This window comes from Gasterosteus aculeatus, chromosome 21, assembly GCF_964276395.1.
Source record: "Gasterosteus aculeatus chromosome 21, fGasAcu3.hap1.1, whole genome shotgun sequence".
In the NCBI taxonomy this organism is placed as follows: domain Eukaryota; kingdom Metazoa; phylum Chordata; class Actinopteri; order Perciformes; family Gasterosteidae; genus Gasterosteus; species Gasterosteus aculeatus.
In genome coordinates this window covers 17,686,031-17,710,795 of record NC_135708.1, presented here as the reverse complement: position 1 = coordinate 17,710,795, position 24,765 = coordinate 17,686,031, and the positions used below count along the sequence as shown (strand labels likewise).

Here is a 24,765-nt window from a genome sequence, read left to right as displayed (position 1 = left end):
TGACTTTGATGGGTCAGTTTGACAGTTTTAAGTAATTCATGAAGCGCTGCAACGCAGGATCATGAAATGTAAATGTAAATAGTGAAATAGTTATATATGCATTTTACATACAATGAATCGGTATTTTAATTAATTAATGACACATTTAATGACACATTTATTTATTTAATTCCAATTTTAATTAATGAATGACACATTTAAGTAATTATTTAATGGTGTATTTATTTATTTAATTGTGGCACTTTTAGTCCTCCATAGACAAATACATTATACATATATAATTGCAAAACAACTATCCAATGTCATACCGTCATTAATACGCAAGTTATCTGTTCTTTCCTAGAATGATAGGATTTGATAGTAGATAATATCTCAACCAAGGTCACTGCTACTCTACATAGTGAGAGACTTCAATGGGACATGTTATTTAAAAAATAATAATGTTTTTATAATTATTTTTAGATTTTAACTGACGAAATAAACCATGTTCATTTCAAAGTCAATCAAAAGCATTTATTTTTGCAATTTTATTTCAGCTCTTTTCAGTTTGTTTACTGAGGAATAAACAACAATGTTGTTTTTTTGTGTTTTTAAGTGCATTTAAAATTAAATCAACTGTATTTCTCCTTTTCTCAATTTGTTTTGATTTGCAATATGTGAATATAACTGACTCTGATGAACTATAATAGGACCAGAAGAGAAGAAGTGAGGAAATAAGAGTGAGTGAATATTCCTTTCATTCAATAATATATACTATGTATATTCCCAGAACTGGAGATGCCAACTAATCATAACATTATGTTGGATTCAATTTAATTGATTTGAATGAAATGTGTTATTGTGAACATCATCATAGGCTCAATACATACCGCAAAATGTATTAATAGTCGTTGATTGTGCAACATTACAGCCCAGTCCAATCAATAAATAAAAAATACAAATAATTTCAGATGTGTCACATGTTGTATTGTCGTTTATTTAATTGTAGTAGCCTCTATATTTAACAAAGGTTTAAGAATAACACATCTAAAAGGCAAATTTCATTCAACAGTTTCACAGGAAAAGAAGTAATTTCACATAGAATGAGACTGATATGGGTGTTTTCTTTCATGTTCACAGTCAAAAACATTCATTTTCTTGGCCAGGTCCCCTGTGAAACGGAACTGTGACTGACAAAGGCAAAATGTTAAGTTTTGAATGTTTGCAGGCTATTAAGACATGCATCTGACTAGATCAAAAGAGAGCAATAGTGGCACTTCTTTGTGTGTGAAAATGTGTCAAAAAACGAACAAATATGTACACCCCCCCCCCCCCATAGTCTCTGACTGCCGGTGAGAATTCATGAATCCTGTCTTCAGAGACACTGATGAGACGGCCTGACACAGAGTAGAGTAATAAGTACTGTAAGCAATGACTGTACAGGAGTCTATATGAAGCCACGACTTTACGGAACTGGGAAACAAATGAAGCAGAGCTAAATGAGACCAAAAAAAAACTCCACTGCTGCAAAATTACACTGCTGCAATCAGACAGTTCATCATTGTTTTGTTTTTGTGCTCTCCGGTTTTGTAAAAGAACATTCCACCATTCTTTAAACGGTGGCAAGATTGGACTTTTGTCAAAAAAAATTCTGCCGAGCTGAGGGAGAGCTCTGTTTTTTTTACGTTTGTGTGCACTATCAATCCCAAAGTTCCCACTGAAGTTGTGTGGAATAAAACTAGCGTAGTTCTGGTCCTGGGAAATGGCCGTGTTAAATGGCAAAATGTTACTCTCTTTTATCATGGATAATGTTTTATCGCCTGCAGCCCGTGTAAACCTCTAGACCAGAGGCGAGCGCTGCTGACGGTTACGTAAAAGACAAAAATGCTAAAATTATACATTCCTAACGACTTTTGGGTAGATACTTCCTTTAAAAACTCCTCTAGACACAAAACCCGTTCGGCATTCCACAATATGCTCAGGTGGTTTGGAAAATACCCCAAAAGTGACTATAGCAGTAATATTTAACAACACTTTTTAAGTCTTAAGACTACATCACCATCACACCTCTTCTCATTTATATAAGACTATTATTTTAGTTCACGCACTTCCTGTGATCTATTACGATCGCCCATGAGCTGCAGCTCATTCACATCATCACATCGTCCACAGGTCCAGTTCGGGAAAGGCTGAAGCTCTCGAAGGAGCCGCCATTACTGGGGGACGAGCTCATCTTCACATTCACGCGGGCCGACGGCGTGGACTACACGATAGTACACGAGCACAAGTAAGAATCAATGCGTCTGGTTTCAAAAGTCATCCCAAATATGTTTTAATTCCAAATTGCGATGATGGGTGCCGGGTGCCGTCCAAAGTAAATTGCCGTTTCAGGCACTTTGCAAGTCTTTGGCTTTCAGAGCGCTTTCACAGGGAAATCCCTTAAGAGCACTGCAGGCTAAAAGAGAGGCGTCGTCTCATTGCTCGTCACTACATTTAGGCATGGTGTGATTGGCTCCGGGAGAAGAAGCCTTCGAAATTAAAAAAAAAGAAACGGCTCGTGGAGAGCGTCTCTTGTTCACAGTTGAACATAAATAAATAAGTTAACTGAATGAGTAGCATCAGTGCACGTTGGACGGAATCCTAAATTCCTTTAACTGTCATAAACCGAGCGTTCTTGTACAGGAGAGAGGCTTTAGTAAATGACTTTCTTTACAACTCAAAGGAAAAACATCACCGATCAAAGTGGACATTGGAGTGCAAAACGAGGCTCATGAGCAATTAAAAAGTCCTTCTGAAAACCCATCTGCTGCATTTCTAAGTAAAACACGTCCGTTCCGAGTAGCGGCATCATGGAAAAGCCGTCAAGACAGCTTAAGGCGTGATAGCCCTCTTAGGCAGGAAGTGTCTAACTTCCACTGCTTTGCTTCGTGGGGTCGCTGAACACATCCGCGGTCCCTCCGCCCCCCCCCACCCCCCCCCAACGAGAGGTGACCTCGGTTCCTGCCGTCCCCTCTTTTCCCACTGGGATGATTTCCGGGCGGTCGAGGCCCGCCATGCTTTCCGTATTTGTCCCTCCGTTCGTCAGCTCCCTCCGTGCCGGGCCGCAGGATCCCGTCCGCTGTCCCGCCAGACGCTGCTGTCACCGCCCCCACCCCCGGCCCCTCACGGCTCCTCCTCCTCACTGAGTGGTCCCGGAAGCCAGCCCTCGGACCCGGTGACGGCAGATGGCGTCCTCGAGGAACCCCGCTACCTTCTCGCTGTCCTCCTACGTGGGACGTTCAAAAGATGAGGAAGATGAGAGAAAGAAATGCCGGGACTCACAGTTTGTTGAAGAACAAACATAAAGAAGCTTTTATAGCTACCTCATTAATGAAGGCGTAGTGAACGAGTTCACTGGCAAGGTCTTTGGAGGAGTCGGCTGAAAGATTCATGAGATATTTTGGTTGCAAAAATCACAAAGGTTTTTAACGATACTTTTAGGTGAATTTTTCTTCTTAATGTCAAACCGTCCAAGACCAAAAAGAACATTGATAAAACTAACAAGTACCACTAATGGTAGCATTTGGACACACTGTTGCCTAGTTACCACATGGGTAATGTGGGCCTGAGAGATACAGAGAGGCGGTGGAATAATCACCGACTGACACTCTCGATGACTACAGATTCCATAAAAATACAGAATAAAGGTGTCGCTCTCTTTTTGAATTGGAGCTGTGGTGCACTTACTTGGAAGAATGTCACAGCTAAGCTGCCTGTGAAGTTTGTCATCCATCTTCAGAAACAAAGAGAGCTGTGGACGGATAGAAAAGTCTCATTTAAAATCAAGCCGGATTCAAGTTTAATCACCATAAGCGACTGAACGTCTTACAGCGATGTTTGTAAAGACATTGAATTCCGTTTCTGGACAAAATACAAATATGCTTAATAAATAAGGAGCCTAGCAAAAGAGTATACACCCCAGAAGTACCTATAATACTACGTGACTCACGTGCGTTTTGGTCCCTTCTTCGTTTGACTCCAAATTACAGTGCATCTGGACAACCTAACCAAGAAAAAATATCTTTTAGTTGATCATAAACAGGCATTCTACTAATATCGCTCAACTTGTTTAATATTTCATGTGGTTGTCAAATATGAGGCTGCTGTTTATTTAACGCTATTTCGTCTCACCTTCCTCGATTCTGTCTCCTGGGGTTCAGGCGTCGGCGTCTTGACCGTCTCCACCTGCTCCTGGGACAAGGACAGGGCTCGGGGGACAGGGTGAGGCCGGGACGAGGCAAAGTTCATCAAGGGGTAGATCCCATTCCTGAAGAGGGGACAGGACAAACGCGTTGAGCCTCATGCTGCGGCATCACACCGCCGATGCGAATCGAGTCGCCGCACTTACTTCACATCCTCCAGAAACTTGTCGAGCTCCAGAGGGGACACGTGGGAATATCTGCGGGACGCGAGGAAACGCACAGGGGACCACAGTGAGCGCTGTGCTTCTCACGATATTCATTAACAGGAGACAAAAATAATGGAGGTGCATGTGAGATTTTACTTGAGCTGCACTCCCTCTCTGTCGTCATGCTTGATCTCCGCCATGACGGCGTTGGGGTCGAAGGACTTGGTTTTCTCCTCCACACAATTTTCTGGGAGCAAATCTGAAGATGTAGAAGACAAGTGGGCGCGTCAGCCGATCGGATGCACGTGCTTTCGGTCGTCTGGTTTTCAGATGGGTTTTCGGGAAGACTTTGGTAAGCGCAGCTCGGCGTGCGGCGGCGGTTGAGAAACTCACACTGGTTGTTGATGAGGCAGTGGGCGGCGAGCAGTTTGAGGGAGTGGACCTCGAACAGGACCCGGTGGAACAGGAGGTCGTGAGCCGTGGGACGGAGCTTGGCTTCGTGGCGCAGACAGGACTGGGTGAACTCCTGCGGAAAGCAACCGGCGCGGTGAGATTTCAACCTAGAACCAAGGTGGTCACGTGGGGGGAGCGTCACGGGTGTAATGTGGGACAGTTTGTCTTTATGCTTCCACCGGTGTGTGTTCATGGTACTCACTCTCATGAGAGGGTCTTCAAGAGATTGACCTGCATTAACGATGGCCTCCTTGGACACAGCAGTATCTCCGTTGGCCTGGATCTCCAGTACGGCCATCTGGAGGTGCAAATAGTTCGTTAACACAATCACGCGCACATACACACACACACACACTGAGGGGAGGGCCACACAGAGCGGTTTCTCTCACCTCTAGAGCACAGATGCCGAAGGAGAAAATGTCTATGGCATAATCGTCTTCGCCGGCTGGAAATGGAGAAGAAGAAGCGGGCAAAAGTGATGACTGAATTCACACTCAGTCCGTTAAGAATGAATCAAGATAGATTTTTCGATTGGAAAACGAGCCCACAGAAAGCTCCGCACAACCTGCGCTCCATCACACTCACATCCATATTCCGGAGCAAAGAAGTGCAGATTCCTCTGCTCGTCCCGGTGCTGCCTGGCTTTACTGTGGACGCTGGCATCCGGAAACACTGATTAGAGAAGGCACAAAAAGTGTCAATTCATTACATGAAATAAGACAATGGGTGTGACGCGAATGAATTAAAATCACAGAAAGGATCCATATCTTACCATTAACAAATAGCCGGTGCCACACTGTTGAAAGGAAATGAAGCATAGTTGAGATATTTCTTCTCCTTTGTAAAACGGCAGAGATGAATTTAGTAAAGCGGACATTGAGGGTACAGTACAACATGAGTTTCCCTAAACTGGTTGTAGTAACACAAAAAGCTCTGCAGGGAGCGGACCTGAGCCGATCTTGATGAGGCCGTTGTGCTGAATGAAGATGGTGTCACAAGTCAGGTTGGCGTGGATTATTGGAGGCTCACAAGAGTGCAGATAGCTGCCGGTGAACAATAAAGCGTCCAGTTAATGTGAAAACTGACAGTATAAATCTGTCATGTTTAAATCCTGGGCGAAGAAATCAGTCAGTACCTGAGGGCAGAGAGAATCTGGGTGCACCATCTCTTCCAGGCCTGAAATATAGTGCAACAGAGCAAAATGAAGACAAAGATCCCTCTCCAACTCTCAGGAACATATTGCAGGAGAATACCAAACGTAGGACTGTGACGACTTGGAAAACAGCAAACGCAGAAGACAAAAAGGGTGCGGACGAGAAGCAGGTTTCTAAGAGGTATACGTCCGAGCAGACTGAGCTACCAGGGCGTCCTGTTACATCATCTCTAATCCTGCAGGACATATGGATCTGAACAGTGAGCTGACTGCAGTGCTGTGAGACACCACCAGGGGGCACGCCAACGCGGCGTGCGAGCAACAGAGAAAACTAACCTTTACGTTCATCGTCTTGTGGTTCTTCTTGGTTTTCTTCAGAAACTGCTTCAGGCTGCCCGACGACATGTATTCTGTGATGAATATAACCTGCGGGACGCATATTGAGGGAAAAGCGGAGTTGTGTGTGAGTGTGGAGAAATAACGACGGACCAAGAAAGAGCGCAGAGGATTAGAAAGATCGTACCCTCGCCTGGCTCTCCTTCATGTCCAGCCAGTACTTGTGGAACTTGACAATGTTGGGGTGTTCGACCTGCATCAGGTTCTCAAACATCTCCTTGATTGTCTCCTAAAAAGCACACACACACTTTACGTCATGGACCACGTGGGGTCATTAAATCCCTCGGCCTGTACCGATTGAGCTTAAACTGTTCATCCTTTACGCGATCAGTAAAGAGACAGAATGAATACTGTCAGTTTTGGGCGGATGGGGTAAAAAAAAAAAAAACACAATACCTCTTGTGCTTTGAAGACCTTCTTGTCCGAGAAGAGGACCTCGTTCCACACCACCTCCACGCCCTCCTCCGTGTCCATGGCCAGGGAGGCGCTCTCCACACCTGGGACATTACCTTGGCTCACCTGCAGGGGGCAGACGGGAACAAACGGCAGGACTTAGCATGACGCGAACTCTGCATTATTTTGAGCACTCATTTATTGCTATTCTAATTTGAAGATATTAAACCTGCGCTACTGGGCTCCACACGGACGTCTAGAAGCGACTGCCAGGCCTGTTTTATGTATTTATCATGTTAAAACACGACTAGCACTGATGGCAACCAAGGAACAAGAAGGAGGTTGCAGATTTCCCAGAGTGGTTGCTAATAGCAACCGGGCCAACATCACCCTGAATTAATCAATCAACACGGAGCAACAACGTCATTTGGAGACGTGATAATAGAGTCTCGCTTTAGCTCTGCGTGGCCAACATCCTCTGAGGGAAACAATTTGTCCCTTCAGCTGCTAAACGTTCCATCTTAACCAGCTGGTCTCAAACTGTGTTCACGGGAGACGCTTGGCGACGGCTGTATGAGAGCGTTCTGTGCGTGAGCAAAAACAGTAAAACAAAACCAGCAGGAGAGTTTGCAGGTGGCGACATAAAAAGCACTTGTGAAATTATTTGACGTCACCCCTGCGGTTATAATAACTGATGAAAAGACTTAATAAAAGTTGCATTTAACACGGCATCTTAAATGTGGCCCAGCACTGAGGCGGTGAGGCGTAAAGAGGGGAGATAGGATGCGCAGCGGCCCGTGTAACGGGGGGAATAGATGCATTAGCAGGAGACAGAGAGCGAGAAGTGAGACTATTTTGTGGTGTGAGGGATTTAGAGTGACGGGCGGGGGGGGGGGCAGCGGCTGGTTTTAACAACTAGCAGACGCAGACTGTCCCACGGCGCCATAAACCAAAGACTGCTGCTCATCACAGGATGTTGCAGCCTCAGCTCGGCGGACCTGCTTTGATTCATCTATGCAGCAGAAGTACCAAAGCAATGATGCAATCAACTGATCCTCGGGAAGATGCCATGTTTTCCACCCAAGGCGATTCTTTCTTTCTCCGACTCCAGGACCCTGACCTCTGACCTGACGGTGGAGAGTTAGCGCTCTAGTTGTGGAGAAGAAAGCATTTAACCAGAATAAACAAGTCTAACAAATCGACTCCAATCACCGCAGCCACAGAAGCCCCCTCCACTATTCGGATGTTACATCCGTGATAAGAAACCACATGTCTGGTGTGTTTGTTGCTCAACCTCCAGCTGTAAATCTCTCTTTGCAAAGGGAGGCGTAACAAATAATCTCACTACTTCCACCGCTAGAAGAGATGATAATCTGATTACTGGTATTACAGAGCTGGAGCGCAATCCTCGAGGTGGCTGGCAGAAGAGGGAGTCCCTTCGCTTCAGAAGCTATCAGGAAGGAATTTTGTCGGTTTCCCCCTGGCGTCGGGGCTCGGCTGCTGTTTATTTTCTCTGGATGTTGAGAAACACTCGGCCGCCTGTCCCAATGTTCGCTTCCCCGGGGGGGTTTTTAGCTCGGTCCTCGTAGCGCGAGACTGGTAAACATCACACTGCCGGGCCGTGATTGGCTGCTGGAGAGGGAGGTGGGTTTAGGGTGCGGAAAAAGGGGATTTAAGGGATCGTGTGCACATGTCAGGACAACTTCTATCCTGATGTTTGTGAACTACACGTCGAAGCCGGGTGAAACTGGATCGTAAAAACAGGCTGACAGGCTAACCTGTCATTACCTCACCACACGTATCTCACCCCCCCCCAAACAACGTTTCTCCGATTCTCCGTATTTGGTTTTGGGAAGGAGGAACAGTGGTGGATGTACAGCACGGGGGAACAAAAACAGAAAAAAAGGACAACAACGTTAAACCTCAGATGATACCTTTCCCTCTCCGTCAGCGCAACCAAGTCCACTTTAATGACGGCCACCATGGGAGGAAAACAGACCTGGCGTGATACATCACTCCTCCCCCTCTGCCCACATGCAGCGTATCACCTGATCACCATCATGGCAACACAGCAGCACGCTCCTCCCAAACTCTGGACAGATGATCTTTGATGAAAGTTAAATCAACGGATGAAAAAGTCAAATAGTAAAATTAAACACAGTATAACAGAGGGTTGGAAGAGTATTTTCTATGTATACACGGTCACATAGCACTGGTTCCCTTGACATGAAGTAGACGGGACTTTGTCAGTAGACTTTGGATTATTGCAATCAGAGCCTCTTCAAAGTTCGGTCTATTTACTGACTGTTTAATATTGTGGAACAATCCGTTCCAGTTGACAACAGACCTTATTTCAGACAATCCAACCAAAGAAAAAACAAGAACCGGAAGTGAACAAAGGAAAACAAATTTCCGGGTTTTAGGGCTCTCCTGCAAAGTCAACTAAGCCGTAGTGGTGCAAGTGTATTAAAACTGCCAGGCAATAAATCCCGTTCAGTATTTGAGAGGTTTGATAACCGCGTGGAACCTTTTTAGAAGGATGTAGTTTGTGGTGATGAAGTCTAACATTTATACTGTGTTTGCCTTGTACATTGCCGGTACGCACAAACACACCTCACATTTGTGCACAGTCGACTTGTACCTCACGCAGAGGAAAGAGCTTCTTTCATCGCCCAAAATCCGATCGGTCATCTATCTTAAAAATACAGAAATGGATGAGCCGGGGGAATAAACTTGCTCTCACAGCAGAGGCCCGAAAGAGCGTCTTTGTCTGCGTGGGTCCGAGCTTCGGCGACAAAGAGCTTTGTCTCCCGGGCGTCGGAGCCTCGCCTCCGCCGCCACCTCGTACCTCACGATGAGCTGGAACGCCGCCCCGCGTTGTTATTAATAAGTGGGCTTTATACAGGCAACACCCAAGTGATCTGCATCTGTCTGTGCTAGATGCTCGCTCGGTGTCTGTGCTGTATGTAAATGAGTGCAGATTTCTTTCTGCTCTTTGTTTGTGGGGGGTTTTCTCTCCGTCTCAGAGAGAAAAAAAAAAAGGAGCGGCATCAAAGATTTACAGGGAAAAATGTGCATGTGGTAGTGAAGGAATAAGATGAACTGTCAGAAATCGCAAATGAAAAACTAATTATACTGCACTGAAAAGTGTATTGTGACAGATATTTGTAATATCAGCAACAGGGGTCAATTTCTGCTCATTGCGTGGACAACAAACAGCTGCTTGCTGATAACACTGTTAAAAGGATCTGTAAGTAGCGTTCCAACGACAAACCGACGCATCGGCAGAACCATGCGAGCAGACGAGCCAGCATTGCGCTGGACGTCGGTATCATCCGGACCTCTCCAGCGCACATTCCTGCCCGGCTAAAGGCCCCCGACGCTGACCGTCTGCTGACCCTCAGCAGCTCTACTGGCAGCTCCACTGACCGCCCTCTTTCTGTCACCCCCCCCCCCCCCCAACCCCTCCGGGAGGCCACATGTGCTGCACACAATCAGGTCAACGTCCGGGGATAATGTGACGGCGACGGGAAAGGCGCAACAGTCGTTGACAGTCGGGAGAAAGCGCCATCACGAGACGAAATCGCGTCAACTTGTCCGCACGTCCTCAGACGAAAGCCCTCCGTCCCCTACGGGATCTGAATGAACGTGCTGGCATGATCTCCACCTGCCGAACGGTTTCCACCTCCTTCAAAAACCGCACAAGGTCACACGAGTTATGAGACACACCGGCCCACCGTCACGTCTCACTTGATGATTTTCTCATGCGGCAGTTAAAGCCCCCCACTGGGAGGGATGCAGGACAGCAGGAGCAGATGGAATACAAGGGGAGACTAAAAAAAAAAAAAAAACAGGACACGACGCAGGGAAAGTTATTCAGCGTGTTTTAATGAATCTCTACTGGAAATCCGAAACACTACAGATATGTCCTGGGTGTTGAGGACTGAGCGCAGGGCGTGCATGAGTCCGCGTGAAGGGGAGCTGTTTGCAAATCGGAGGCGTTGATTAGAGATCCTTGAGTGGAGGCTTTCAACGGCAAAAACCACATCCTTAAGAAGGCCTTATTTATTGAGCGTTGGACTAGTCCAAGCAACAAAAGTGAAGAGAAGCGGCTGTATACTTACATGTATCAACGTGTTTAAGTCAATTGAGGATACATGTGGGGTTTTTCTCCTCTATATATGAAGCTCTGCATCTTTTTCTTTATTGAAAAATCAACTTTTCATTTCAGCACCAGTCAGCCACCGGCTCTACTCGAATCTGCTGTGACCCCTGTGACCTCTGCACCCGTTGAACCCATGAGCCTTCACGGAGCCGCCAACCCAAAAAAAGCCCTTAAAACCCACAAACACTCCAACCAATCCAACAGCACACGGTGGGTGTTTATCTGCATACCTACTGTGTTTGCTCCCTGCTTAACCTCTTAAGGAAAAGAAGATTAGAGCTGACATTCGGAACATTTAACGGGTACAGAGTGTTGGGAGATTCATTTTCTACACAACATTCAATAGCATAGAAAAGCCTTCACATGGTTTTTATGTTTGATTAAGAAAAAAAGTATGAGTAGTACGTTTTTCCCTGATGAACAGACTCACTGCCTTTTATCACACATCGTCCTTGTACTTGAGAGGTTGAACTGCATAATGCAGCAACATCAGCCACGATCAGGCTCCGTTAGAACTGCAGCTGAGCACATCTTAAAAAGACAAATGTGATAGAGAGAGGGAGGGAAGGTCACCAGTCACACTCGCAATGCCACGACCGCCGCCGGTGCACCGCGGATTAATTCATAAACGGAAACAAAGAAGTGAATCATACGCAGTTGAGGTGGGAATTTGTGTCTGATTTCTCTTTAATCTTTCAGACGGTTGGGCCTCCGAAGACTGGCTTGTTTGTAACGATCCTCCCATCGCGAGTCCTACGGAGCAGGAAACGCCTTCAGAATCTCCACTCGGCATAAGAAACGGCGTCTCCTCTGCCGCCTGGAGGAACATTCCTTCACAACAAACGCGCTTAAATAACTTGGCATCTTTTACCACAGCGCTGAGATTTCTGAAAGTGCTGAGTCATAATCGTGGATCACCGACGGCTCTTCTCTCCGGCGTGGATTCGCCGCCGCCTTCTACGCTCGGTCACGTCACGTCAACGCGCTGAGGAACGAAGCCGCCTCGATTACTACACAATTACACAATCGTTCCCACTGACGGAGACCTCAGAGCGACGCCTTTCTCTCCAGCGCGTGTTTTCAGCAGGAAGACGGTCTTCGGGCGGCGGTGTCCCGGCCCTGCGGAGTCGCAGGCAGAGTCCGGCACCGGCGCCGGGTTTTTCCCCACGGTGAAAAGGAGCGAGTTATTAAAAGGCTCCCTTCCCTCAGGCGTGCTCCCCCTCCTCTGTGAGACTTTTTCCCTCGGACAGAAAGGCTTTCAGGGGGCCTCGTTCTCTGCAGGCCGCGGACTTGGTTGATTATCCGACGCCATGGCAACTTCTCGCACTCCGGCACCTCTGGGACTTCGGCCGATGTTGGCGAGTTACAGGAGCCACAATTATTTAGTTCCTCCGGCAAACCGGCCTTCTCTATCACGCAGTATTTTGGTACCAAACAAAAGACGTTCCAAAAGAGTAGAGACGGTTTACGAAACAAGGAAAGGAGTGTTTAGCAACCGGTCACCCGCCCCAGACCGCCCAGTCTTTAGAGGCAGCGGTTTTAACAAGGCTGCTAAAGAGACGTGTTTGTTTTTGCCCCCCCGCGCCCGCCAAAAAGAAAACATGCACAATTAACGGTGTTCTGGGAAAAGCTTAACGCTGTCTGGTGGAGCCGAGTTCTCCATAAAGCGGGCTAGTTTCTGCCCACCGGATCAGCCGACTCCTTCTTGTAAATCCCCACCCGGCGGCTCGCTTCGCCGCCACTTCAAAACCCAAAGGAAGCCGCAATATGTTATGTGAGCTCCGACCCGGCCCGGCCCTCCCCCACCCGCCTCTTATGCGTCTCCAGCGGAGGTTACTGCAGTACAGCTTTCCAGGGAGCAAAGAAAAAGGGGGCGACTCAGGGTAAAAGCTCAAAAAAGGGCTTTGGCAAAGAGGGCGGGGGGGGGGGCGCTTTGAGCGGCTTATTTGTCAGTGGCAGTCGCTCCCTCTCGGCCACTGTGGCGCCAAATGGCTGATTTGACTGTTTGAAGAAGCCCCATGTGGAGAGGAGCCGTCGTAGGTGTGACGAGTTGTGTTTGTCGTGGGGCGCTTACCTTCCAGGGGGAGATTAAGCTAAGAGACGGTCAACCTGAGACGCCTCTGCAGCACGTGCTCAAACAAAAGCCCGTTGGCAGATGGAGACAGCAAGCCGCCGCTTTTTGCTTTTTTTGTTTTTTTGGGAGCCTGTTGTTCTTGCACGGCTCAATAGGCGCGTCTGTGAAGGCGCCACGTGGGGGGCGGTTGGTGTCTGTTTATCCAACCCTCAGCTACCTGTCCACAGTTTCCACACATCAAGCTGTCATCACCACGTGCGAGAGAGGCGGTAAAGTAGAATCCTGCAGGGGGGTTCAGCTAGAGGAACAGACCCGCGAGCTTGAAGGTTTATTACACAGGCCGCAATCACATTACCTCCTCATCATCACCACCACGACGACGACGAAAGGCAAAGTGGAAATTGACCTCTGTTCTGGATGGAAGCTGCAGGCCTGATCATCCCTGTGCAGCGCAGGGGGGGGGCTACCGGCTCCATATTTAATTCATCAGCCGCTGACACCGATCAATGGCTGCCGGGATGTACCTCTGATTCAACTCGGGCGCGAGAATAAACACGGACGCATTCAAATCCTGCATGCAAATCAGGATTGCGAGGACAAAAGCAGATTTATAAGGGAGTGGAAGTTTGATTTTATAATTTTCATATTACCACCCGAGCTGTGAGGAACAGTTGTGTTGATATTGTTTTGGGGACAGTTTAAAATAAGCAGGAAACACTGCTGGAAGTGTAACATTTAGGATTCTTTGTACACTTTAAGTCAACGGTGACAATGAATTGTTGCAATTCCCGAAATAAAGATTGTACACAATGACTGAACAAAATGCCACAAATAACAAGTTTCAAATAGGAATGTGTGCAATGTTCCTTAACAAAGTCCAATTCTTGCAACATCCCTTTCCATGTGCATATTTATGCCCGCACACACACACACACACACACACACACACACACACAGTGACTCCTATCTTTACCACACACACACACAGTGTGGTAAAGTGTGTGTGGTAAAGATAGGAGTCACAGTGTTTAAGAGCATAGGAACACATCATATCTGCGCACAGAGAGTTCTCATATCAGCCAGTCAATAAAAGAGAGAAAATCTCCCTTTGAAGCCGTAAAAAGGTTTGTGTGTGTGTGTGAAACATTTGTGTAGTATCCTTCCTTTGATGGTAGTAACAACATACTTTACAGAGTTAGTTGCGTTATTGGAGGCTTTAACGCAACCTTTTCTCATCCGCCTGCAGCGCTCGGAGGACCCACAAGGGTTATTTTTCAACGCCTGGGCAGATGTGAGGAGGTGGAGCACATTGGCCTTTGCATTAAAGCCGGGCGGGGTCAACAATAACAAAAGCAACAGCACCTTTAGTGTTTGCTCTGTGCAGTCAGAGCTTAATTAAAGCCACTGCATTATAATGCGAGGCAGGAAATAGTATGCTGGGCCTAAAAGTATTATTATAACGTTGTGTGTGTGTGTGTGTGTGTGTGCGCGCATCAGAATCACAGGTCAAAGCTCCGCATGTGCGCCGGTTGTGTTTCCACTTTTGAACGAAGCTGGTTCGTATACACCTTCACGCACGTTCTTGAGGATGATTGCATAAAACCGGCCTCCTTCGACTGATCCTGCCCAGAGTGCTCGAGGAAAAGCGAGGCCTCAAAGTCCTCTGACGTGAATCGCCGAAACAGCTCCGTTACAAAGCCCGCCGCCGTGCCTGCCGTTCCTGGAGGATCCCTGTTCACGCCAGCTTATCCGTCCGACTGGCAGAGAACCCACGTGGCTCCATTTCAGGCGGCCGGAGTGGAAAACGCTGACGGATCTCTCTCGCCCCCTCTCTCTCTCTCTCTCTCTCTCTTCCTGGGTCCCGTCGGATCCGATGACCGCACCGAGTGCTCCGCCGGTCCAACGCGCTCACATTTCACAACCGGGATCGCACCCAGCCAGCGACTTCCTCGGCCACGAATGGAAGCGTGTAAACACTCCGAGGCCACAAAGGTCAGACGCGAAGGCCTGATGCCTGTCAGGTGAAACGTTACCGACTTTGACGCATTTGTATCTTGTTCTTCGTCGTCCTTAACTGTCATAAGACATATTCAGGACAGCGACAAAGAAGCTCCAGCAGGGAGGAAACTAAATGGACCAACACATATATGTACGCTGTTCTGAGTCTTATAATAAATAAAACACTCACGTCACGTCCTGTAACCCAGTGAGTTTCAAGGTGTAATATTTCTCTCAGTTTGCTTAAAAAAGTGCACGTAGAGTCTTGTAAACTACAAAAGTCGTATACAGTCACTTTCTCACAAAACCAAAAGCATCATGAGCATCTTTGAAACGCCACATTTTCACATGAGAAATCAGTTGAGTTGGGCTTTTATTTTCTTTATGTTGTTATGATGTAGTACAGCAGCGTGTTAACGATTTAAAGGTAAATCATTAACACACATAGGCTTGTTTCTTTTGTTGACACTTCTGCTATTTATTACCCAAGTTGCGGGAGGGAAACTGCTTTCCTGTGAATATCTACCACTGAGAGGTTGATCTGAATAGCTCTTTCTTTTTTGCTATTAAAAATGTATGCTCCGTGTAATGTTACACAGATGTGGTCCCAGGGAATGAGGGAACAAATTAAGGACACAAATGATTATATTGAAGGAATGCAACGAGTTTGTGACTCATACGAGTTTGAAGCCTTCAACCAATAATCAAGGTGCAATGCAGACAAGAACTACATCGTCTTTCTAATTCAATTATCTTGCAAATACAAAATAAACTTTGCAGCAGAGCACCGCTGCTGGTGAAGCATTTTTTTTCCCTCCTCTCATCTGTCAACCTGCAATAAATCTGCAGATACCGCACCTCCTCTATAATGAACTCCTGGAATGCACTCAATATTACAAGCTGCTGAGAACAATGTGTGTGTCTGTGTCTGAAGGTGGACATTTACTTTAAGATGGAGGTCAGTGATAGCATCCTTGTCTAGATGCCAATCCATAAGTAAAGGTCACCTTAAGCCCTCACGCAGGTGCTGCAATGTGAGTCAATGGGGGGAAAAGTCTCGTTGGGCCCGATGGAACCAGACGCTGCGATCGAAAGGTTTGCTTAAAGCGTAACAGAACTTTACCCAGAACACATATCGGTTCAAAACAACCAGCTTGTCTGAACGGCAACAAACACGAGCAGTTCCGTGGTTGTAAACCAAAGTATCGTACAAATCAAATCAGTCAGCGATTATCAAAGTTAGGATCCATCCTGCGGGGATCATAGCAGTGAAGATACAATACTGTGCCAATCCAGTGGAGGCATCTTCACCTAAACCACAAATATGCATCTCCTGGTGGCGCAAATGGTAAAGACAGGCAAAAGTCATTAGGATGCATCTTCTGGGAACCACGAATGTCCATACGAACTATGAATACAACGAGTGTGAATGTTTCCTAGAAGAGCGTTGGGCGGAGCGACGGCAATAACAGGTGTACCAAAGTCGACCGGGACCGGCTCCGTTTCCCTGATTGGGGAAATCGGAGCGCACGTCATTCCTCACGGGGCGGCAGGGCAAGGCTGCAAACACGCTACACTTGCTGGATCACCATGCAGGGAGAGTCATTTCGGAGGATACCCCCTCGGGGGCAAGCAGTGCTTACTGCGAGCCACAGCTTGACACAAAAATAGTCATTTGCCTTTGTGATGACTTGTTGATCTGCTTGTTTCTAATTGTACCTTTCACGTCCCGCCGTGGAGGCCCACAGAACAAGTCAGCCTGTGTGTGTGTTTTAGGTGCAAAACCTCCCTGATTAGTAGGCAATATTTTACAATAACAACAACTTGTGACCCAATTGAATAAAAAGCCGGACATTGTGTGCTATCATTTTCCAAGCGGAAAAATTTAATTTTTAAATTTTACAAACAGATTTTTCTTCCTGTAAAACCTGTTTATTGTGTTATTAATTAGCTTAGATAACCTTCTGTAAAAGCCATAATCAAAGAGAGCCCAGTGTGACAGGTCACACTGTGCTGGTATCACTATCACTCTTTAGAAAAGGGAACAGGAGCCAGTCGGGGGAAGCGGTTAGTAAGCCATCAGCTACAAAATTGGGCCTCTGTTGTTGTTTTTTTCGTTGATTAAAAAAGGGAAGGAGGTTAAAAGCGGCATCATTCTGTCGGGCTCAGTTAAGGCGGGATGAATTTCCCTGAAGCCGATCACAAATAAATGGATTCCGTTTCTGAGAGTCCATTCTTTCGAGGGTCATGTCTTTGTAACTGTGAGAAGGAGCGTAGATTCTGTGGCCGTACAGGTTTCATGCTGCAGGACGCACCTTTAACTTTCACTACATTCACTACATTTGTGTCACGGTTTGAAAACCTCCACTTCAGAGACTCCGATGTCGGATTTCTGTACAGTTTGCGTAACATTCCTCTGCAAAGATTAAGCTGCAGCTTTCGTCAGTCACGTGTCACTGTTTTGTCAGTCAGTAAATCACATGAACAAAGAGAGAAGCATTACGTCCACAACAATTATCCACAACAACGTTAATCGGTCGCTTCCTCGAACAGAGAACTAAATGTTAAACAGCTTCGTTAACTCATTGCCGCATCTTGTCTCTCAGCCAGGAGAGATTCTGATTTGCATCATAAACCTCAACGCTCGGCATGTTGGGGCATGAACTGGCTTTGAAGGCAACGCATTCATCCACTTAAGGGACTTAAACCATCGCCACCTGAGAAAACAGGACCACGTGACCGTGGCCTGTGTTTATTGTATTATCCGAGCTGCACAACAGATATAGCTGCGTGTCCCCTGAACTTTCCCCCACTGACTTATTTGCAGAGTGTCGACAACCGAACCCATCGGCCCTCACGCAAAACTGCCCCTCAGCACCAGACGGGACTTCAGCGGTTCAGACGGGTACGGCTGTGACCGGGCCGGAGCCGCCGCAACGACGCGTTGGCACACAGGAGATAATGTCACACGGGTTCATTTAGTTATTCCCGACGTCCATGCATGAATGTTTGTGCCTCGTTTTGCAACCTTTATTTTAGAGAAGGCTACAAAAGGCTACATCTAAAAAAGGCCTGTATGCAAGCAACAATAAGCAAAACCCAAGTGAACCACTGACGGGATTCTCTCGTGTTACGATGGACATTTTTTGATGTTTCTTTAAATGTAATTGGCCAAATGTGTATATGGGCACAATATTCCATCAGAATATAGAAAAGTATTAATTTAGAAATGAGTTAGAATGTGCTTCTTATTATCAATTTAGACAACACAATGGAAAATCACTACGACATACGATTGATGCCACCAAAGGTTCAATTAACTCACACGTTAGATTGTGAATAAAAACAGTCCAAGTTGGCTACAAAACTTCCTGAATAAAGGACTTTTGTCTTCAAATGAAACCAGTGGCGCAGAGTTCTTCACACTGAACATAATGTTATGTGTTACTCTTATGACATCATCAAAGTACAGATGTCCTGATATGGATCTTCACTGCAGCGACCGGCCCCACGCGTCAGATGCTCTCAGCGGGCGGGTGAACGGACAAACGGCAGCCCCGAAAGATAATCGATGGGTGGAACAACACCAGGGTGGGGAAGGCTGTGTGTGTGTGTGTGTGTGTGTGTGTGTGTGTGTGTGCTTAACAACACAGAAAGAGCAGAGAGCTCACGTGGTCGCGGCGTTCAGAGGTCGGCGTGTGCGTTCGGGAGATAACCTTCAACTTAAAACTCGTAACTTTATCTGGAGCCGGTTGGTGTGGCCGACGCCCACTTCCTCACCAAAAAGGCCTTGTGGATTGGCTGTTCATTGGCTGTGATAGCAGCTGGTGTTTTTTAATGCCCAGGGATGTGTTGCGCAGGAACAGGGAGATGTTGGCCTTAAACAAACAGGAGTATTTGTGGTTAAAGTAGGTTGAAGGCCGCCAGGTTTTTTAATGCTGGTAATGTATCGTCTGGAGACTCCAGAAGAGTTGCACCAAAAACCTGCCCCTCTCTTTTCTGTTTCCTTCTCAGGATTGAAATATGTAAATATGGATTGTAAATCCACCTGAGGCTCATTTCTTTGCTGTGAAAAATCAAATAGGAGCTGAAAAAAATAGTTGAGTAATCAGTTAGTGATGAGTGAGGGAAAATGGAAAGAACCTATTTTGTTAAACCTTTACTTTATTTCCAAAGCTTCAGCTTCTGAATCGTGATGATGTCACTTACCCCACATACCTCGATTGTTTTCCGGATTCATCCTCATCGTTTTGTGCATTAAATGTATTCACATCAACTCAAACAACGGTGACATCTTGCGTCCAACCAGCAATCATTGATTATAATCAACACGCTTAAAGAAAACGGCTCAGAAACTGACACCAGCAGCTGTTTGACAGTTGTGGCAACTCTCCGCGCACAGTGAGGCGTCCACGTCCTCCGCGTGGGCCGCGCGCCGGGTGTCTGCCGCGCCGCGTGGGGCTCGTGGCGGTGATGGTGACCAGCGAACCTCGGTGTGACTCAGGAGTTGCGTAACAGAGGATGTCCAGCGCGATCACGGGGGGGGGGGGGGGGGGGGGGGGGGGGGGGGGGGGGGGGTACCGTGTCGTTTCCTGATCCCCCGAGAAATTGCATCACAAGGAAGCACACACACGGACACACACACACACACACACGCACACAGACCAACCTGCTCTTTCCGTTTCTGCCAGCGGCCGCACGGGCTCTCCTCCAAGATCTCGCTCTCATCCTCGCTCTCCTCCTCCTTCCCCTCCGATCCTGATTTCCTCTCCGGGACGGACATCGTCATTTTTTCAACCACCGTATATTTCCAGATTTATTTCACCAAGAAAAAGGAAAAAAAAAAAAACACCCCCACTCCCCGCCCCCCCTCTCCGTCTCTCTCCTCCTTCTCCTCCCGCAGAAGAGCTTCTCCGGCTCCCCCTCCGTGGAGCGCCGTGGAACCGGTCCAAGCAGAGACGACCCGCCGCTCCTATGCGCAGTGAAGAGCGCCCTCCGCCCACCGCCACCCTTCTCCACCCGACGACGGCAGCCGCTCTTCAGCCCCCTTTGCGCTCAAAACATGAAAGAGCCCGATACCGGTAAAAACACGCGAGCGCACAGTCGCGCGCGTCCTGCAGACACACACCGGCGACGCAGGCTGCGCGCTGCGGGCTCGCCGGACCGGAGGGAAACGAATCCCGGACTTGATGCACAAAAACAATATGGATTTTTTTGTTTTGCTTTTTGAGTCCGCTGCGGTCCTCGCGCACCTCCGCTGTCTGCTGGGTTTTTTAATTATATGACGGACCGTCCTCCACGCGTCAGAGAGAGAGAGAGCGAGAGAGAGAGAGAGAGAGAGAGAGCGTGGCGTCACGTGTGTGCGCGTGACGCTACGGGAACGCGCACGTAAAGTGGTCGCTCGACGTCAAACGGGAGCGTCCACGAAACCAGAGCCGCTTAACAAGAGTCACGTACGTCACGTAAGGCTCATCGCGCCTCCTCATCCTGAAGCAAGAACGTTTTTTTTGTTGGAGGGCCAGACTGGGGCACTTCGATGGATGCAATTTGTAAACATAAATAATATATTTTTCTGGCAGTCAATATAAACTGGCTAACAAACTTGTTTTCATACATATATTATATTTGTTTTTCAATATTTAATTGAGAAACAGTTCTGATTCTTATTCATGTGATTCCACATTATACTTTTTTGTCCTACACTTTCTGGTCCCATGTTAGTTTCGAGATGTTTCCTTCATTTTGGTTTGACTCTTATTTGGTTTTGGTGAATATTTGTAAATATGTGGTTTATTTATGAGAGTATACAAACTTAAGCTGGTTTCAGACCCAGAGTGCAGAAATAGTCCCTTCGCAGCAGAACAGGGCAGAAGGGCTTGGCTGTGTATTATGGTAATAAAAAGAGAAAGGGCCTTTGTTCCTTAATAAGCAGGGCCTGTATTCTAAGAGGCTTTCATGAATACAGACACGAATGCTGAGCCAACCTACATGGAACAAATAGAGAAATCCTCGCCCGACATACATTCAAACAATGTAGCCCAAAGAAAAGCCTTTATAGAAAAAAAGAAAATAGATGCAGGGTTGCTCACAAAGGCCCATCACAGTTAAATTCATTTAACATAGAAGTCTAAAGTATTAAACTGTCTGCACATCATTGAAACATTTCAACAAGATCACTAAGAATAGTATTACGTTTGAAGTCGGAAGGGGAACCGAGAAGTTAAAGACTGCGGAGGATCGATTTTACATGGAGAAGAAAGTTGCCAGAAAGTTTTTCACTTTCAGAGAGGTATTTGTCTCTTAAAGATAAATTAATCAATCAAAAATAACTCTGTGCTGTTTGATGTACAGGTATTTCCGTTCATGGTGAGTCCTACATGTGGATACAGAAACTGCAGTTGGATTAGAGGGACATCATGTGGTGCCTTGTTGCAGTTGCAGTGACTTCTTTCGTTGCGTTTTCTTTCAGTTTTTCAGACTCATTGGCGTTACATCCTTGTTGTTTCCTCATGTACGCATGGAAAAGTTTTCCCTTTCTCCAAGTTCTTTAATCATTGATTTAAGTTCAATAGAAATATCTTCTTTTGATCACCTGAGCTTTCAGTTACTTTAGTTTATTTCACCAGATTTTATGATACTCTGTTAAATAAACAGAAATAAAGTTACAGTTACTAAATTGCACATTCAAAGCGGTTGCATACGTTTACTAGATGCAGTACATCGAAGGCCCCGTCCGAACTCCTCCTGGAGATTGTAGCAGTGGAAATGTATCCAAAGCTCAAATGGCTACCAGACTATGTATGCATGGCCTGCGCAGCAAATAAAGCACCATTTCCCATGAAACAGGAAGTTGTAAGTCGGCCGTACTCTGTTTAATCAGCTCCAAATGTCTCATCAGGAGACACATGAGACTCTCACGTGTCCTAACATCATGAACACGATTTAGACTTATTGTAAGAGCACAACCTGGTGGCAACAGTAAGTCATAGGATGTGCACTTTCATATCCTCACAGATTAATAAGATCCATTTTAGGGGCTCACATGGGCAATACTATTTTTACATTAATATATTTGGACTTTATTTTCCATACAATTTTTCCACGTAATATATTTAGATATATACATTTTTCCATTTAAAAGACATTTCGACCCAATATATGTTGACCGTTTTTTAAACTTTTTTACTTTTTTTCAATAAAAGTTTTCAAACATATAAAAAAAATATATCAAAACTCGTTTTGCCAAACATTTAAGAGATTTTTTTAACCAAATATTTTTCACTTTTTTTTGTGCCTAGTGGGATTTAAAATATTTAAACTTTTTTTTCCATGAGACATACCATGATCAATATTCACTACAAAGAGAAGAAACTCATTCATGCTTTGTGACAAATGTCTTTTTTTTTATACCAGATTATATATTATATTATTATATAGATTATATATATTCATGCCTTTGTCTTTATCGGAGTTCCAGATCTCATCACTTTCCCTGCTGACCACCAGTTTTCCCTCATCGGTCAGGCGAAGGCGGCACATGTTGGATGTGGGTCTGTAGGAGTTTGTGTGAAACCTCTGCTTTGTTTGTTATTGTTGGAATGCTTTGAAGCATTCCAAGTATTGTTCTTCGAATCTCTTCTTCATATTAATATTAGTATTCTTCTATTTTTTCAACTCCTTCGTACTTTCAGCTATTAAAACCGTTTAAGATGTTCAGCTCATTCAGGAGAAGGGTGCTATGACTTTTCAGCTTTATAACTTATTCTTATGCTTGAATTTATATAAAATAACCATTAATATTTTAACATGGTTTTCCAATGGAGTTCATTTTCAAATCCTCTTAAACTTAATCTTTGCCAATCTTTCAGCTACAGACACCATTTAAACTTTAAAATGTAGACAAAAGTCTAAACTATTTTCTGAAACAGCTTGTTGATATCTATTCTACTTTTTTCATAATCACTGATTATGTTTCATTAGTTTTTCAGTCCGTCTCTGAGTTTTACACTAGTGTGTATTGCGTTAGACTGAGGCCTGAAGATCTAGAGCGCAGCAGCGTCAGAAGTTAAAAAATGTTGCACTTCTGCCCTTATTGCCATAATATTCACTCATCAGGCTTCATTGTTGGATCAAAATGATGGGTGTGGTTGTGCTGGTTGGACTCATGTGGCTATGGAATCAAACAGACATTTGCCTGATTAGCCTGAGGAGCCCGAGAGTGAGACAATATCTGCCTCAAGCCCCACAGGCTCCAAAACAAATCTGCCGACATATTTCTCAGAAAAACAGAAGGTACACGTTTTGTAAACTGCCAGTAGAGCCGTATTTATTACCGGGCAGACATATAAACCACATGAATGCTCTTTCAAATACCACTACTAATATTACTAGTACTTCTAGTAGTACTGCTACAACTGAGACTTCTACTACCATTACTAATGCTACTACTACTAGTATTTCAACTGGTATTAATACTAAAATGACTCTTACTACTACCAATACTATTAGTAGTAGTACTAAAAATACTATTACTACCAGTAGTAGTGAGACTGCAACTGATAGTACTACTCTTACTACTATAAAAAGTACTATTAGTATTTATACTGCTACTAATATTTCAACAACTAATAATAATATTACAAATACTACTATGACTAACTAGTATTACAGCTGATAATACTACTACTTCTAGTTTTTCTGCTTACTTCTTATACTTATAGTACTACTAGTAGCACAATTACGACTATATAATTCTATTAATTTTACTACAAAAATACATTTTTTTTAAACTCTTCTCAGCGTTTCTTTTTTTGTGTTTTTTTCAAATTCATTTCAGTTTCTCCCATTTCTGTATTTTCAGCAATTTGAATTCGAAATTAATTTCAGCTTTTAGCATTTTCAGCAGGAAATGCATTTTCTAGTTCTTGTTGTACATGAACAGGTTACAGGCCTCCTGCATGCACATGCGGATGCCGTCTAATCCTCAAGTGCCTGAAGCCCACACAGGCTTCCACCCATATGACAAAGTTACCATCCTCCTGCAGGCAGGAAAAAGAGACATTTGACTGTTATCAGAATTATTCACTTTCACGAAGAACAGTGCTCATGCAAAGGTAAATTATTCTGATAGCAGTCAAATGTCTCTTTTTACTGCCTGCAGAAGGATGGTAACTTCGTCATCAATGGCTGGAAGCCTTTTTTGGGCTTCAGACAATTACAAATCCGATGCCTTCTGACCCTTCACAACATGGCCGACACCCCCAGGTGGGACTCAAGCACCTTCATGAGGCGGGGCATTACGTGCCGTCTTCAACTTACCGTATAGCAAACTGGTGTTGACCAGGGACAGCGAGGAGATTTGGAACTCTGATGAAGACAAAGGAAAGAAGCGATTCGTTGACAGTGGCGCATGGAGTAGAGAGGGTGCGCCTGGAACCGCAAGGTTTGCGGCTTGAGCCCCAGCTGCACCATGTTCCATGTTGAAGTGTCCCTGAGCAAGACACCTAACCCCTAATTGAATTTACTCTTTAACTTGGGTCAATTTGGTTGACATGAAGAGTTTAAAATGTATGCGCCAACATAACTGTATTTTTATTATATATATATATCTAAGCTGATGGTGCGGACAGAGGGAGGACAGAGAAGGGAGTGTCCAGAATCCTTCTGTCTTCATGTCTTCTTTCATCTACTCAGAAACCATGCTAACAATCAGGCTTTGGTTAACTATTAAAAAAGCACGCTCTGCCGGCTATATCAGCATGAGTTTA

At 45.5% G+C, this 24,765-nt stretch overlaps 1 protein-coding gene across 3 annotated transcripts; it reads right to left on the bottom strand.

The window, feature by feature from the left end:
* Positions 1-944: 944 nt before the first annotated feature.
* nrbp2b (nuclear receptor binding protein 2b) lies at positions 945-20,710 on the bottom strand. 3 transcript variants are annotated; one of them, XM_078096065.1, is made up of 18 exons: positions 19,668-20,710; positions 6,765-6,887; positions 6,496-6,597; positions 6,309-6,398; positions 5,955-5,995; positions 5,768-5,862; positions 5,592-5,615; positions 5,405-5,491; positions 5,209-5,264; positions 5,022-5,117; positions 4,760-4,892; positions 4,523-4,625; positions 4,367-4,417; positions 4,150-4,285; positions 3,968-4,021; positions 3,706-3,769; positions 3,342-3,397; positions 945-3,244 (listed from the first exon to the last, which is right to left on the bottom strand). In XM_078096065.1, the coding sequence occupies exons 1-18, from the start codon at positions 19,785-19,787 to the stop codon at positions 3,158-3,160; spliced, it is 1,518 nt and encodes a 505-aa protein (XP_077952191.1). In that variant the 5' UTR covers positions 19,788-20,710; the 3' UTR covers positions 945-3,157. The 3 variants fall into 3 exon arrangements, with proteins under 3 accessions (XP_077952191.1, XP_077952193.1, XP_077952192.1); XM_078096067.1 differs by lacking the exon at positions 19,668-20,710 and adding an exon at positions 18,779-18,871; XM_078096066.1 differs by lacking the exon at positions 19,668-20,710 and adding an exon at positions 8,696-10,184.
* Positions 20,711-24,765: the final 4,055 nt, after the last annotated feature.